This window comes from Nicotiana sylvestris, chromosome 3, assembly GCF_000393655.2.
Source record: "Nicotiana sylvestris chromosome 3, ASM39365v2, whole genome shotgun sequence".
Taxonomy (NCBI): Eukaryota; Viridiplantae; Streptophyta; class Magnoliopsida; order Solanales; family Solanaceae; genus Nicotiana; species Nicotiana sylvestris.
Genome location: NC_091059.1, coordinates 137,838,433 through 137,853,605, shown reverse-complemented (window position 1 = coordinate 137,853,605; position 15,173 = coordinate 137,838,433). Strand labels below are relative to the sequence as shown.

At 34.1% G+C, this 15,173-nt stretch overlaps 2 protein-coding genes across 3 annotated transcripts; one reads left to right on the top strand and one right to left on the bottom strand.

Moving 5' to 3' along the window:
- Nucleotides 1-516: 516 nt before the first annotated feature.
- Nucleotides 517-4,032, top strand: LOC104244865 (uncharacterized). 2 transcript variants are annotated; one of them, XM_009800386.2, is made up of 6 exons: nt 525-691; nt 1,075-2,186; nt 2,429-2,520; nt 2,861-2,934; nt 3,045-3,171; nt 3,243-4,032. In XM_009800386.2, the coding sequence occupies exons 3-6, from the start codon at nt 2,485-2,487 to the stop codon at nt 3,516-3,518; spliced, it is 513 nt and encodes a 170-aa protein (XP_009798688.1). In that variant the 5' UTR covers nt 525-691; nt 1,075-2,186; nt 2,429-2,484; the 3' UTR covers nt 3,519-4,032. The 2 variants fall into 2 exon arrangements, with proteins under 2 accessions (XP_009798680.1, XP_009798688.1); XM_009800378.2 differs by lacking the exon at nt 1,075-2,186 and having other exon boundaries at nt 517-691.
- Nucleotides 4,033-5,306: 1,274 nt separating this feature from the next.
- LOC104244859 (ferric reduction oxidase 4-like) lies at nt 5,307-11,036 on the bottom strand. The gene is made up of 8 exons (XM_070171044.1): nt 10,760-11,036; nt 10,514-10,610; nt 10,197-10,388; nt 9,599-9,833; nt 8,735-9,062; nt 8,403-8,640; nt 5,898-6,616; nt 5,307-5,702 (listed from the first exon to the last, which is right to left on the bottom strand). The coding sequence occupies exons 1-8, from the start codon at nt 10,908-10,910 to the stop codon at nt 5,563-5,565; spliced, it is 2,100 nt and encodes a 699-aa protein (XP_070027145.1). The 5' UTR covers nt 10,911-11,036; the 3' UTR covers nt 5,307-5,562.
- Between the last annotated feature and the right edge of the window lie 4,137 nt (nt 11,037-15,173).

Here is a 15,173-nt window from a genome sequence, read left to right as displayed (position 1 = left end):
AGGTAACAAAAAAGAATAATAAAAAAAGGAAGTAAATGCAAATTTAATAATCTACAATTTTTAGTATGAAACTTTAAAAATTGAAAACAAATGATTAAAACTAATTTATTTATTACTAATAATAATTACATAATTATTTATACTATATTAAATTTGGGGCTTAAATTTTTGGGGGCCTAAAGCCACTGCTTTAGTGGCTTTAGGGTTGAGCCTCCACTGTCTTTACATAAATAGACGGCCGGATTTATTGCTTATTTTTCCTAGGTAATATATATAGATTAGAATATTATACAAGGTTACACATATAATACATGAAATATACATGCTGATTATTTTTAATTTAAACACTTAGGTGAACGGCTATATAGGTTAATTCTTCTACTTTATATGAAAAACAACATTACTGTTAGTTGGGCTGTTTGTTGGTGGGCTGAATATTGATTCAAAAATCTAATTAGGCCTGACTGGCAGAAAGCCCAGTAATTGGACATACCGTGAACTGACCCAAATACGACACAAACGTCGGATACAAGGGAACGGAGATCATCATCATCATCAAAAGAAGAAAGAAGAAAAAGAGGAACAAACCCAGCCAACGAATCTTTCGTTGAAAAAAGGTTGTCGTCTCTGATCGTGTGGGGAGTTTCGGGCAGGTTCCAGTTCATCATAAATAATCCAGCAAAAGATTCAAGTAAGCTTAGTTCAATATGTCGTCTTTTTGTTTGCCTAGATATGTTCCCATTTTCTGCTAGGTTTGTTGAATACTCTAGTTCTATACTATTGGAGCTTTAGAAATTGCTAATATCATGTTCCCTCTAAATTCTCTTTAATCTGGGAATTGATGTTGAATAACATGTCGTGAATAACAGGCTAGATTTATGCTGAATCTTTCTGGTTGAATTTGTTGGTTATAAGTGGTATTTAGGAGCTTCTTTTTACATGTAAAGTAAGCAAATATATGTAAATGTGTGAGTTCCAACTTAGGGGTGGTGGTGGTGTGTGTATATAGATTAGCTTCTTTTATTAGAAAACTAAATTAGGGTTTACTAACCAGGCATCGACTTTATGATACAGAGAGGCAAAATTGAATAATGTCAATGTGGAATATGAAAGGCTACTTGAGAAGAAAGTGTAAAAAGTTAAGGGGCATGGAGATGGATTTGGAAGTGGAGGTTGTGTGATCTCTCTATTGAGTGGTTAGCAGCGCATGACAAATCATTTGTGTATATCAAACATGATCAGGAGAGTGATAGTGGCATGATCTGAAAATGAAGGTTTATGGCATGTTACTGTTAGTAAATTATAGGAGTATTTGGGAAAATGATTTGCCAAAAGATGCAATTGCCTGGGGAGGAGATATTTCTTAATTTTATGATAGTAGATGGCAACCGTGGTATTCACTCTTGAGACTTCAATTTTTCATTTTTGAATTTCACAGGGAAAGTTGTTCAGTTTACCTCCCATCCCCTAGGCTTCTACAGACCAATTTGCTGCGGATGAGATCTTTCTTATTTTTAGATTGATGGCATGGGGTCCTAAGAATTTAGTTAACCTCATAGGGCGGGTTGTTTTTGTTTGTATCTATGGCCCAAAGGTGAAGTTGGGTCTCCATCCACTCCGTAGCTTTAGATGGCATGGGGGTACATCTTGGTATTGGTGTTAACAACTATACCTCATCTTAAGGGTTATGAATTGTGTTATCCATTTTGCTCCATTTCTACCCGTATCATTCCAATATGCAATAACTTGGGATTCTCTAATACTAGAAGTTCTCTATTTTTCTACCGACTACAAATATGTAAAAGATTAAAATGACTCCTTTTATGCACGGGATCATATATAATTGTACCAACATGACTAATCCGTAATCCTAAGTAGTTGGTATTGTCTTTGAAATTCATAGGACAAGTTGTTCATTTTTCATCTATGGTCCAAAGGTGAAGTAGGGACTCTATCTCCTTCCATCCCAGACCAAGGTGGGGTTCTGTGGAGGTGAGAGGAACCCAGATATTCGAGGCCGTTGTGGAAAATTGAAATCATTGCTTTAACCGTGAACTTGGTTGTCATCCCCTCTGGTTTCCGAAGAATAGGATGAGTGGAAAAATGCTTATGTTCTGGGAAATATGCCTTTGCTTTTAGGAAGACCCTAAGACAATTGGGATGACTGGAAATCGGAGAATGAAAAGGTATGGAGAATAAGAAGTTTTCTTTTTTTGGGTTGGGTTAAGAAACAAAAGGAGAAGAAAAGGAGGGGTGGATTTTGGTGGTATTTTCTCCATCTGACATGCCTAATCAAAATGATTTGTGTTGAGTTCTTAAGTTCAGAAGAGTGAGTGGACTTCACGCTCAGCTATGTTGCAGCTGAAGTGAAAGAAATATATATTACTTGTTGGAATATTTTGAACTAAAACTTTCTTTCTAAATGCAGGTGTTACGCGGCCGCAGCACTCTATACACCAAATATTCAATTTTGCTTGTGGATTGATGCTGCATAGTTTACCAAGCCCTGTTGCCTGCATGGTATTGCCATCTTCTTCCAAACACCAAAGCCCCCACCCACCCACCCACCCTTTAAAAAACAAAAACAAAGAAGGGCAATATATCACTTTCATTGTGACTTCTGATTAGATAGAGAGGTCTAATTTAACCCATTTAGTTTCAGTTTCATAAACATTTGGCTTATGCTGACATTGTTTGAAAGAGCATCTGCTTTCAGAAGTTCTACAGAATTTTCACTTCCTAAAGTTTTCCAGAAATAAAGTATAACTGCAGGCCTTTATCATCTAAGTTACTCTGGAATGTTTTATTTGTAACAGTAATTCTGGCAACTGCTAATTGGCTGCTTTTGATGTTATTGCAGGATCCTATTAACTCTTTGGATGATAAGTCTGAAAGCAGACTTTATGTCGGAAACCTTGATCTTAGAATATCAGAGTAAGGATAGATCTCTGCATTCGAATTCCCTGGTTAACTTGTACCATTGGTAACTTATATTGCCCAGAACTTGCTTCACCTGATTAATTAAATTATTTTTTTTACACCAGGGCTGCTCTTATTAAGATGTTTTCCCCCTATGGGAAGATTGTAGCTGAAGACTTCCTGTGGCACACTCGTGGTCCTAAGCGTGGGGAGCCACGTGGTTATGCTTTTGTCCAATTTAGTACTAAAGAGGTAAGTTGCAGAATCTCAGTTGCTCATCAATAGAGTAGGTTCTGATTTCTGTGTTTAAAGTGAGCATGCAGGAAGCTGTACTGGCCAAGGAGAAGATGCATGGAAAATTAGTGTGTGGGCGACCTTTGGTTGTTAGGCTTGCCAGCGAGAAATATTTTATGGAAGGGGCTGAAAGCTCTTTTGGAGCTGGTGGTGAAACGAGTAAATCCAACTTTGTTTCTGGCTCTTCGGCGCAAATGAGCAAGACTGCCAAAATAGCTGCAATTAAGAACAAATTGAAGGCCATGGAAGAAGAGAACCAGAACTCAAAAAGACCAAAAACAACGGACAAGCTCTCCGATAGTTAATGTCAGATGATGTCGAGCTCAGTATACTGCTACAGTCCGTTGAGGTTCTCTTGTCCTCATCGCCAAAAAAAACTCGTACTCATATTTTTCCGTCTTCAGAGTTACAATATAGATATCTTTGGATCTTTGTATTTAGAAAATGCGAGGATGATAGTTATATTGGTTCATAAACCTCCGTGCAGAGTGATGTCAACTTTGTTTTCCTGGCAGATAACTTCGGATCTGCTGATTCTCGTTGCGCACTTGGATTTGAAAGCCAAACTTGGACAATGAGCTTTACTGGTTTTAAACATTAAAAGACATACATTACATAGGGCGTGGAGTGTGGACCCATTGTCCTTGAGATTAATTTCCTCAGTTTTTTCATAGTTTCTCTTCAGGCTTTTTTAATCAAATGTCAAACTTTATATGACGAGATATTAGCATTAGAATTAAGAGGCAGTAGCCACTAAGATGCTAGTTGCTACGTCTAACATCAAGGAGTGGTATATTAGTGATGTGATTTAACTTTTAAGATTGCAGTATGTACAAACATCGAAGGAATTGAAATATGCACTTCAAAATTTTAAATTGTCTTAATTTGTATTTTGCTTCTTTACAAAATTAACATGTTTCGACATGTTGATTTGGGAACCATAATTCTTCCTTGACATAATTTATTTCTTAAAAATGGCAAAAAGATTCGTAACGTAATATTACAAGATATTTTTAGTGGTTAAAGTTTCGAATAAAATAATGGATTTATTATTTACTAAGTCGTAGTACAGTGTGATAATTCACAATTTTAATAAGATATCTAACTTATATGCTCCGAATATAATGTATGAGGAGAAAATCAAGTTCGACTCTCAGTAATCACTTTTTATATAGGTTACACTATTCATACGGATGTAAATTTTACCGATGGTCATTCAAGACGTATTTCAGTAACGTTACACTAAATATCTCAGTAACGTATTTAAAAAAGAAGTCTAGAGTTTCTAAGATTAGAGTATCTTGAGGGATATTTCAGATTTTGTCTTAAATCTACAGTTTAAATACAACCGGTGAGGTTTATAATTCGCAACTTTGTGATGCACTCTTTACGGTTTATGTTATTTACTAAGCAGTATTTTTGGGTTGATGTTGCTTAATGAAAGCATTTTGTAAATGAATTTAAGTATGAGTGGTAGTTTTTAGTTTGTTAATCTTTTGTACGTTAATTGGTGATTTTGAAAGTGAATTAAAATATGAGCATTAATTTTTGCATTTAGTTTGTAGGTTCCAATATGATCAGCAAATTTCGTTATGATCACAGCTTGCTAACATCAATGACCAAAGTTTTAGAAGATGACTTTGTGTGAAATTTTAATAAATTAATTGGAGGATTAGAATAGCCACGTCAATTTTTCGGCCAAAAATTATATTTTCCAGTCACTTTTATATTTCTATTAACTAGGCTATACTAAAATGACTTTTATGTTACAAAAGAAAGAAAATTTACTTTGTATTACCAAGTTTAATTTGAATAACATTGATGAAATTTACCCTCCATTTGGAAAAGTTACTCGTTTTGTTTCACAACAGAAACTGTTACAAAGTTTAACTTGAATGACCCTTAATCAAATTTACCTTCCATGTGGAGAAGTTGCTCGTTTTGTTTCATAACACAGACCACTTGCTAATGTGATTTGTCCTTTTATCAACGAATTTTGTCTACAAATTTAGTTTCTATACAAAGTTTTAGGTTTGGGTGACTGAAACAATACGAATGCACATGCAAGCATATACACTACACGTATATCCGTATTCACATAAAAATGCTCATTATTTTCTTTATACGTTGAACAATATTGTTTTATACAACTTTTGAGCAGGTTATGCTGTACAACACAACTTTCTTAGCCCTATCTTAGAAACTTGCACACAACAAACAATCCAAAAGCCAAACCTTCCAAATTAAGTAGCAATTGACAAGAAATAAAATGAAAAAGAAACAGTATTAAAAAACCACACATCTGTCCTCGTTTTGTCCTCGTTTTGTCGTACGTAACAAACCCAAACATCACCAGTTAAAGCTGATAGCCTCAAAATGCAGGTTTTCTGCCAAGCCAGAAGCACATATTTTGGCAACTTCATGTCTCATGCTCTGTGGCCCGCAAACTACAACTCCAACATCTGATGCTTTGCAATCAAAAAGTATTCCTGCATTTCATGCAATTCAAATAATTAGTTCCTTTCATAATAATTATTTCAAGAAGATTGGTGTGTGTGAGCGCTCAGGGGCGGAGCTACAGCCGATGAAGGGTCCTATTGCCGAAAAAAATTATTACTTGAATTACTTTTTTATACACATTAAATTTTAAAAATGAGTGAACCAACAAGAATTAGTGAACTCACTTTTTAAATCAGGCCTTGCACCATAATGCACCTTAGTGGCTTGAACAAGAGACTGGTGAGGAAGACTTTCGAGCTCCCTTGCTGTACCACATAATAAACCTGCAGGTGAACCTGTAGGGGTAGGTAGGTCCACATTCTGAATTTGTTTTCCTTCAGCTTCGTTATCCCTTTTTTGCCACATAAAAATGATGCTGGTGGCAATAAAAATGGAGGCACAAACCAAGAACATGTCCCAAATGATTTTTGCGCTGTAGTGATAGAGCCTGCCATCGCGCTCAATTGGGTATATGGAGTAACGTGTGACAATGCCTAACAAAAGGAGAAACATGACAAATGAGGACGAAATTATCGCGCCGAGCCATAGCCAACTGCTTGGGCCAAGGGCTGCAGAAATGGCAGAGTCATTTGGATTATGTTTGAACACTATTGTTTGGATTAGTTGCTTGTGATGGGCACTTTCAATGTTATGTTCTTGTCCATTTTCTCTAGTAATATAAGCTTCGATTTGCAAATCCAAGTTGGAAATATCAGCAGGAGTGGAGGATACTGGAAGCAAGAGGTCTATCATTGCGAGATCAGCTGTGTTCTGGAAAGCTGAAATTAGTATCACCTTTGGTACTTTGGTGTTGGGTTGAGTGCTTCTGTAAATGAGCTCTCGGATTATGGAAATCATGGGAGTAATTCCACTTCCTCCACTGACCATCACCAGGCACTCCCGACTGCAATGTCACGTTGTTTTCGTTAAATTCTTTGTACAAGGCATCACTAGTGAATTATGAGTTTAATTTATACATACCGTTAATGCAAACAACTTTTATAGTGTTTTACTTTGTTCTAGCAGGTAGCCTATATTATTTTTCAGTTCAATAATCCTACTCCCTTTGTTCATTTTTAACTTTGTACTTCCTTTAAGAAGAAATAAATGACGTATATATTTTATAATTTTACCCATGATAGCATTTCAAAAAAAAATTGGGAGACGATTTGGAGAATGAGTAGTTACTAATAAGGGTAAAACAAGAAATTATTTTTTGTCTTTCTCTTATTTGCTAGTAAAAGGACAAGTAAAAGTGAGAATATATTTTTAGTATAGTGAACAAGTAAAAATAACGAAGGTAGCACTTATTATGGACGATTGCCTTTAATTATTTTTTAGATGACCTAGTGAAAAAGTTAGAAGTATATAGAAGCTAAACTGATCATGAATTACACCAGATCTGGAGAAACAATTTAACTCTCAAACTCACATCAAGTCGAGCAACAACTCCTAAGACTATGTGTTCAACGAACAGATATTTGAATATAAATCAAGAGCAATTTGATTATATGAAACACTTTTTTTAGTTTATCCAAAAAAGAATGAAAAGTTTATGTATTCAACTGTAAACTTTGTGTTTTACTCTAAATAGTATTTTTTTTAAAATTTTGCGTTCAATCAAATATCTGTTCATAAAGTAGAACGGAGGGAGTATATTTAGACAAAGAAAAATGTTCCCCTTTAAAGATCAAAGTGCCAAAGCGCAGATCATTAGCAAATGTTATGGTTGGTACTTTATACTAGACAAAAGAGTTGGCCTGATATCTCAAGTAAATATATAAGTAAAACACACGTATGAATAAAATAAAAAATAAAAATAAAAATGAGAATTCATAGGAAAAATAAGAACAAGGAATGTTCTTGAGGTAAAATCACCTAACTAATTAATATTTAGATAATAAAGAGGAAAGGTCCAATCAAATATTTGTTCGTGAAGTGGGACAGAGGGAGTGATATTTAAATATAGAGAAATGACCCCTTTAAAGATCAAAGTACTAAAACACGGACATCATTTACAAATATCATGGTTGGTACTTTATAAACTAGATAAATGTTTTCGCATGCACACTACAAGAAAAGTAGGATACGAGAACATTTATTTAATGACATTTTAAAAAAAAATCGTAAAAAGGAGGATTTCATGACATTTATAAGAAAGAGTTGCAAAAATAAAGACATTTAATACAAAATGTCACAGTTATAGTGACATATATTTCAAATGTCATAGTATTTGTCAGTAATTAACAACATTTATAACACATGTTAGAAATTTCTCTACATTTTTTTTTTCAATATTTAAACGAAAATTTTAGTATTTTATCTTTCCCTCCCATTTTCCCATGACAACCACCTATTCCCTCCCATAAGTGACATCATTAGCAAATATCATGGTTGGTACTTTATAAACTAGATAAATGTTTTCGCATGCATGATATCCCAAGTAAACATATAAGTATACCGTATGAATAAAAGAAAAAAAATATAAAAACAAGAATGCATATTGAAAAATAACAAGAAAAGGTCTTGAGGTAAAATCACCTAACTAATTAACATGGATGATTGTATTTAAAATTAAGTATCTTAAATTAATGTAAACTACATGAAGATCCCATGACTTTCCATGTCAACATTCACAAGTAAAAGAAAAAAAGAGAAATCTTTGTATAAGTTTCTGCCTTGGTACTTACCTTAAGAAATGTGATGATGAAGGTCCATAAGGTCCCTCTGTTGAGATTTGAAGATGATCCGGAGAACAAGAAAGTTGTTTTTCTAACTTTTGACTCCAACTTCCCATGCATTTAATGACAACACTTAGTTTATCTTCCTCCAAATTACTGTTAGAAACTACAGTAAATGGATGCCACTGCAACTTGGATACGCTTGGGACGTTCACAAACAAGATGCTTGTAGGGTTGTACGTCAATGCTGTAGAGTAAAAATAAGTACTACGTACATTCATTAATATAACTAGCATACTAGTATACTAGCTTCTTTAACATCTTGAAGAGATTATATTCACCTGGATTCTTGGAAAAGGTGAGTTCAATAGTGCTACAAGGTAACAGACGTGCAGAAATTAATCGAGCCCTTCGTTTAGACTGTAAGAATCTCAAGTATCGATCGATCACAAATAGAAAAATTCCAGGGAGGATCATGCATGTGTAGGCAGCACCAACATGCAATAGGTAGAAGAAGATGTAGAGAATATAGAGCTGATGTGCGTAGAAGAATACTTCAAACATCTTTCTCCTGATCTTGTACAAACTAGTACACCACATTGCTATTGCAACCAAGGCAGCAATTTCTCCAGCCATGTTGGATACGTAGGTACTGCTCCATTCTAACATCTGCAAAAAAAAATTATTTAGTTGTAGGATTAATTAAAGATAGAGGCGAATCCAAGATCTAGCTAGCATTGGTGGACTCAAACTTAGTGATCGTATTATTTAATATGTATACATTTTGTATTTTGTTTACATATATATATACATAACATAGTTCGAACTAAAAGCAATAAGTTCAGATGAAATTACTCTAAAGTCGTTTGTCATTAAACATATCGTATAAAGATATACTCTGTCCATTACAATTTGTTTGAATCTTTTCGGAGTACGATGATCAAATTGACTAATTTTTGGTATGAAATCGGGCATAGCTTCTTTAAATTATTTGAAATAAAATTTACATATTTAGAAACTATCGTCACAAAAATAAAAAAATTCAAAATTTTTAAAAACTATTTACAAATAAAACATGGTAAAAAAAGAATTGTTTGACTCCCTAAATTGGAATAATAAATTCATTCTTTTTGAAACAGAAGGAGCAATAACTAAGAGCTCCAAACATGCCTAAAAGAATATTGTCAAGGATATATGCAACAAACCTCTATCATTTGGTGAGACACGGCATAGTATATGACGAAGCCAACACTATGGAGAACGGCAAGGGCCATTGACGCATGACCAAGCCAGATATGATACTTAACGCTTGATTCTGAGGTTAGCCCAACCAGCGGCAATATTGAAGACAATCGAGTCACAGGGAAAAACAAAAACGCATAGCAAATATTCCCAATGTAGCCAAGCCTTAAAAATACACTTCGAAACTTTGCCATCCACCTGCAAACCCAAAATACCGACCCATTGATAAGAAATAATCAGAGCCGAATCAAGGATTTAGATTTTATGGGTTCAATTTTTAAGGTTTTTAACATTAAATCTATTATATTTTTTAAGTTATGAGTTCAGACCTATTATAATTTGTTGTAATTTAATTTTAATAAATTTTCACATATAAATTTATGCTCCGCGTTGGGGTTCAGATTAACCTGGCGGCTAAACTCTACCTCCGCCCCGATAAGAATAGGCCGATGTTGTAATATTAGTTCAACTGAATTCAACAGTTTTTACGCGGAACGTATATCTATACATATCAACAGTAGGATTGATCAACTGTTCAATTTTAAGAAGTAGAAAACCTACACTTTCTCTCCAGCGTTGTGCATATGGAGACGACCAAAGCTGATACAGACGTAGTTGGCTAAAGACCAAATTAGAAGCGCGATAAACATAGCAGCAAAGGCAAGCTCAACGGCGTTCACAATTCCCAGAGGAGCCATCGCAAGCACAGGCCGTTTCCAGGAACGAAAATATTGTCCCTTATTGCCATTAGTACTGTCAAAATGCACCAATCAGTCACAAAATTATAACAAGCCGAGAATATATAATTATGTTATCTTTTTGTTGTCATAAATATTAATGGCTGAGAACGAAAAAATGAAATTAAATCATTAACTAACCTCTGATCAGAACTTGACTTGCTGTAAAGATGAAGATAGATGCAGCTCAGAGCAGCTATCAACATTATAGGAAATGTAAATAAAAGAAGATTTGTCCCTGCAGTAACGAAGTGTCAATTAGGTTTAGGGCAAAGGTCCAAATCTGCTACTCAACTTTAGGAAATGGTCCAGATTTAATTTGGCGTTATACTATAACTTGGAAAAACGGGGAAAAAATTAGACTAAGCTAATTTAATTAATTACTACCTTGTTCTCTGAAATATGTGGAGTTGAGCTTGATTTGGAGCTGGGGAGTCCATGAATCTTTATAAGTCTTTGTAGGTAACATTATCCAGATGAAGAGCCATCCAACAAAAAGCAATAGCAAAACAATTTTCCACACAAATCTGCTCCCCATATCTTTGCCTAAACTGTGATCGTTTCTTGAATTGAATTACTACTATCTTATAAATTGTTGTTGCATATACATATGCATGCGATGAGATTGGCTTATAAAGAGATGTTGTAGCGTTTACTTTTTATGGTTGATGTTAACTACTAATTCCCTTGCGTAGACTTCCCAAGTACTTGATATATCTCACTTTTTTTAATCGAGATTTTTTTATATTAGGTCTATAGCAGTCTATTAAATGCGCCTATAAGATTTGTTTGCTTTTCAATAAACAGGAAGAGTCACTTTACCTCATTTGCCGATCAAGGTAAAAAAGGATTTTAAGATATATATATATATATGTATATGTATATATTGTGTCAAAATGACACATATTTACACCATTATGTCATCTTTATCTGTTGGAGTACGTACCCACATTTTGAAGAGATTTATCGGTAGATATCCTTAAAGTGACGTGATAGTATAAAAATTTCTTTACACCTATTACGTACAATGTACATAAGTTATATTCAAGAAAAATATACTCATTTTGTCTCAATTTATATGAAGGAACGAATGTGAAAGGAACTTAATTTTCAGTGTGAATTAACACATATAGATTCTTAAAAAAATTATATATTTGAAAAATACAAAATAATATTATAAGTCAACTAGTTAACCAGTACTAGTAATAACTTGGAATGAGGTATAAGTTGACCACAAGCATAGCAAATTGGAATGCATTAGCGAAGCCAGAAAATTCAATAAAATTTTGAACACCCTTTGCCGGTAGGCTATGTAAGGGTGTTCAAAGTCTATTTTTTAATCAATAACAAATACTCCCTCCGTTCCAATTTATGTGAACCTGTTTGACTAGGCACGGAGTTTAAGAAAAAATGAAGACTTTTGAAATTTGTGGTACTAAACAAGTCAAAAATAGGCCTAAAGTGTTTGTGTGGTTATAAAAGCTTTTCATTAAGGGTAGACTTGTAAGTTTAAGCTAAATTGTTACCAAATTTAAAACGGGGTCATTCTTTTTGGAACGGACCAAAAAAGAAATAAGTTCAGATAAACTGGAACAGAGGGAGTAATGTTTTACTTTATACATAATATAATTTTTCGACGAAAAATATTCAGTTGACCACCAACATAGCTTCGCCCCAATAGGAATGGATGCATTGATTCAAAAGATAATTTAATTAAAAGATTTCCTTTTATTTAAATGAAATTGGATGAATTAAAAATTCCAAATTCAGATGGTACTAACACTGCAAGTACAGTTGACATAGAGTTGCAGTACACAAATCAAGTAGTACATTCAAGGGTTGGCAATCTGATGGATTTCATTTTAAGTACTATTGGATATATAAACTATGAGCCCATTTGAATGGACTTGTTTTATGTGACTTTCAAAGTAAAAATAGTATGGGCAGTTGGTTTTCGGATTGATCATTCAAAAATAGCCAGCGTTTGTAAAGTCATTGAAAAATAACCACTATTTTGCTGTAACACGGAAAGTTCCAGCATAATATACTGGAGATCGGTGCACGTGTGTATGAGCTTCTAGTATAATATGTTGGAAGTCCAATATATTATACTAGAACTGGAGTTCAAGTATACTTTGCTGGAACTCCAGTATATTATACTGGAGTTTCAGTATATTATGCTGGAATTCCAGTATATTATGCTGGAGTATTTTCCGGATTTTGAACAGTGTTTTCGTTCAGATTTATTTTTACATGAAAAGTGGCTAAATTTCGATTACTTTTGAAACTGTGGCTATTTTTGAATGACCACTTGTAAATCTGGCTATTTTTGAATTTCTCCCACTTTTAAACCAAAAGCCATAAATTAGAAATTCTAATTGGCTTATTTTTGTCATTTTAGCTTAAAAACAAATGCTTAAAATCATTTTTTTACTTTATTCAAACACTACAAGATAGTTTAAAAGCTATTTGACTTAAAAATACTTAAAATAAGCCACTCCAAACGGCTATATATATTGTAGTTGTTTAAACAAGTATCGTGGGCGAATTTCTTTTCGTGAAAAGAAAAAATAGCAAATGCATAATACATTTAAGAATACGAATAGAATGTGTTTTGAGTATTGAATTGAGTGAATCGAAAAAACTTGAACGAAAAGAGTAATACTACTCTTTGTTACATATATTTATTCTAAATCTGTAAAAAAAAATTGTTTGTGGCCGGTGTACGTATTCTAACCTTTTCCTCTCGAAGCTATGATTATTTTGTGTTTGTACCGTCTAAAAGTTTAATCATTTGGAAAGGAGACACACTGGTTACATATTTTAGGTTTGCAAAGAAAAATATATATATATATATATATATATATATATATATATATACATGATAAATTTTACGTAAAGGAAAAAAGGACAACTCAACAAGAAATTGTAGCTGGAGAAAGAATAATATTCATTGACTGAAAAAAGGAGGTAAGAGAAGGAGAAAAAAGGCAACTGATTAGCTGATCACATGTCGACACTACATTGCTCGATGTTGTCTAAATTTAAATTTGGTTGAATACATACGGAGACACTTAAAATTGACACGATTTTTTTATTTAAATACCTGAATTTAGGAGTGTTCCTAATAAGCACGTAGATTACATGAACATTGTTCCAATTAGACACTTCTTAGTTTATGTGTCTAAATGAAAAATGGTGCCAACTTTAAATATCTCCAGATGTATTCCGCCTTTAAATTTTTAGTGAGCATTGAAAAATATCTAAATCTACCGTGCTACTAAGCATGTCAAGGTGAAATAATCAAGGTACGTGGAAGTCGATCTAGATACCAGTATTATATTTGAAGGAAAATCAAACAAGCCCCTCATTTTGTGTCACCATTCAACTAGTTGTTATAGGACCTCTAAAGATAGTGGCAGATCTGGAGTACCACGTACGGGTTCAGGCAAATCCAGTAACTTTTGCTTAGATCCTTTTTACATATTAAGAAGTTTACTAATAAATTATAAATAATTTTTTTGGTGAAACAAAAAGATTTTATTTATCACCTGACCAACACTTACAACTTTAGTTTACATAGCTATCAAATAGCCCTCTCTAATTATAAGTTTCTATCCTCATATGTACAAATCCCTCTTGTACAATCTTTATCTATAGAGTGTTTCGATCCAATCTCTATCCCTGCTTGAGTGTTTTCTTCCCAGTACTTCATACGCTTTGTGCTTGCAATCCTGCTTTATCTGACTGCATACATGCCCAAGTCTTAGAACCTTTTATTCCCAGAATGCTAAGTTTCTTGCTTTCCATATGTTGTATACCAGAGCTGCTAATGTAGCTAGCACAAATGCCCTGCACATTTTTCCTTTAACTTGCCTTGTCATCCGTCTGCCTAGTCCTCGAAACTATATATTAGCTCTGCCAATATTCAACCATCTCAGGATATCTTCCAAATATTTTTTCGATAGTTGACATTCAAAGAATAGGTGTTCAAATGTTTCCTCTTCATTACCACATATCACACATAAATTGTCTTGGCTAACTCCCATATGCTTCAGTCTATCCTTTGTCAGGAGTCATTTGTGTGCTGCTAGCCAATAGATGAAGTTGTGTTTAGGCATGTTCACTCTATTCCATACCCACCCTCTCCAAGGCCAGTCCTCCATAGCCCCTTTTTTCCATCTATAGACACTACTTAGTGTATATTCCCCAGTAGCAGTTAGCCAGTGGTTTTGTATATAACCTGCTGCAAATTTGTCTCTAATTGTACATATTTTCCTCCAATACCAGCTGAAATCTTGAGGAGGTTTGTACTGCCACAATTCACTCCCTTTTAAGTAGATGTGATCCACCCATTTTACCCCTATATTGTCTGTTTTTGCTGCTATGTTTCATACAGACCTTGCTATTGCTGCTTCATTCCATACATCAATATCGTGTATCCCTAGTCCACCCCGCTTCTTTGTGCTACATACCAAATCTTATGCTACTAGTGGAGGTTTATTTGTGTGAACCTTCCCATCCCATACATACTCCTATGATGCTTTTGATTACTTTTTTTTTTGCTAATACAAAGATGGACGACCAGTAAGAGTGTATGTGTAGTAATACAACGTTTACCAACAACACTCTCCTTGCATATGATAGATTTCTTGACACCCAGCTTTTCACCTTCATAGTCATTTTGTCCACCATTATTTCACAATCCATTACTGATAACTTCTTTGGTGATATGGGCACCCCAAGATATCTGATGGTAGTGCCCCCTTCTTGTACCTGTTAGCTCACACAAGTCATTCAA

Excerpts from the sequence above, each read along its gene's own strand:
- LOC104244865 (XM_009800378.2), top strand. The coding sequence starts at position 2,485 with ATGCTGCATAGTTTACCAAGCCCTGTTGCCTGCATG. Across the intron at positions 2,521-2,860 it reads CAAGCCCTGTTGCCTGCATG|GATCCTATTAACTCTTTGGA; the intron begins GTATTGCCATCT and ends ATGTTATTGCAG. Across the intron at positions 2,935-3,044 it reads CTTGATCTTAGAATATCAGA|GGCTGCTCTTATTAAGATGT; the intron begins GTAAGGATAGAT and ends TTTTTACACCAG.
- LOC104244859 (XM_070171044.1), bottom strand. The coding sequence starts at position 10,910 with ATGGGGAGCAGATTTGTGTGGAAAATTGTTTTGCTATTGCTTTTTGTT. Across the intron at positions 9,063-9,598 it reads TGTCTCACCAAATGATAGAG|ATGTTAGAATGGAGCAGTAC; the intron begins GTTTGTTGCATA and ends TTTTTTTTGCAG. Across the intron at positions 6,617-8,402 it reads TCATCATCACATTTCTTAAG|TCGGGAGTGCCTGGTGATGG; the intron begins GTAAGTACCAAG and ends GTGACATTGCAG.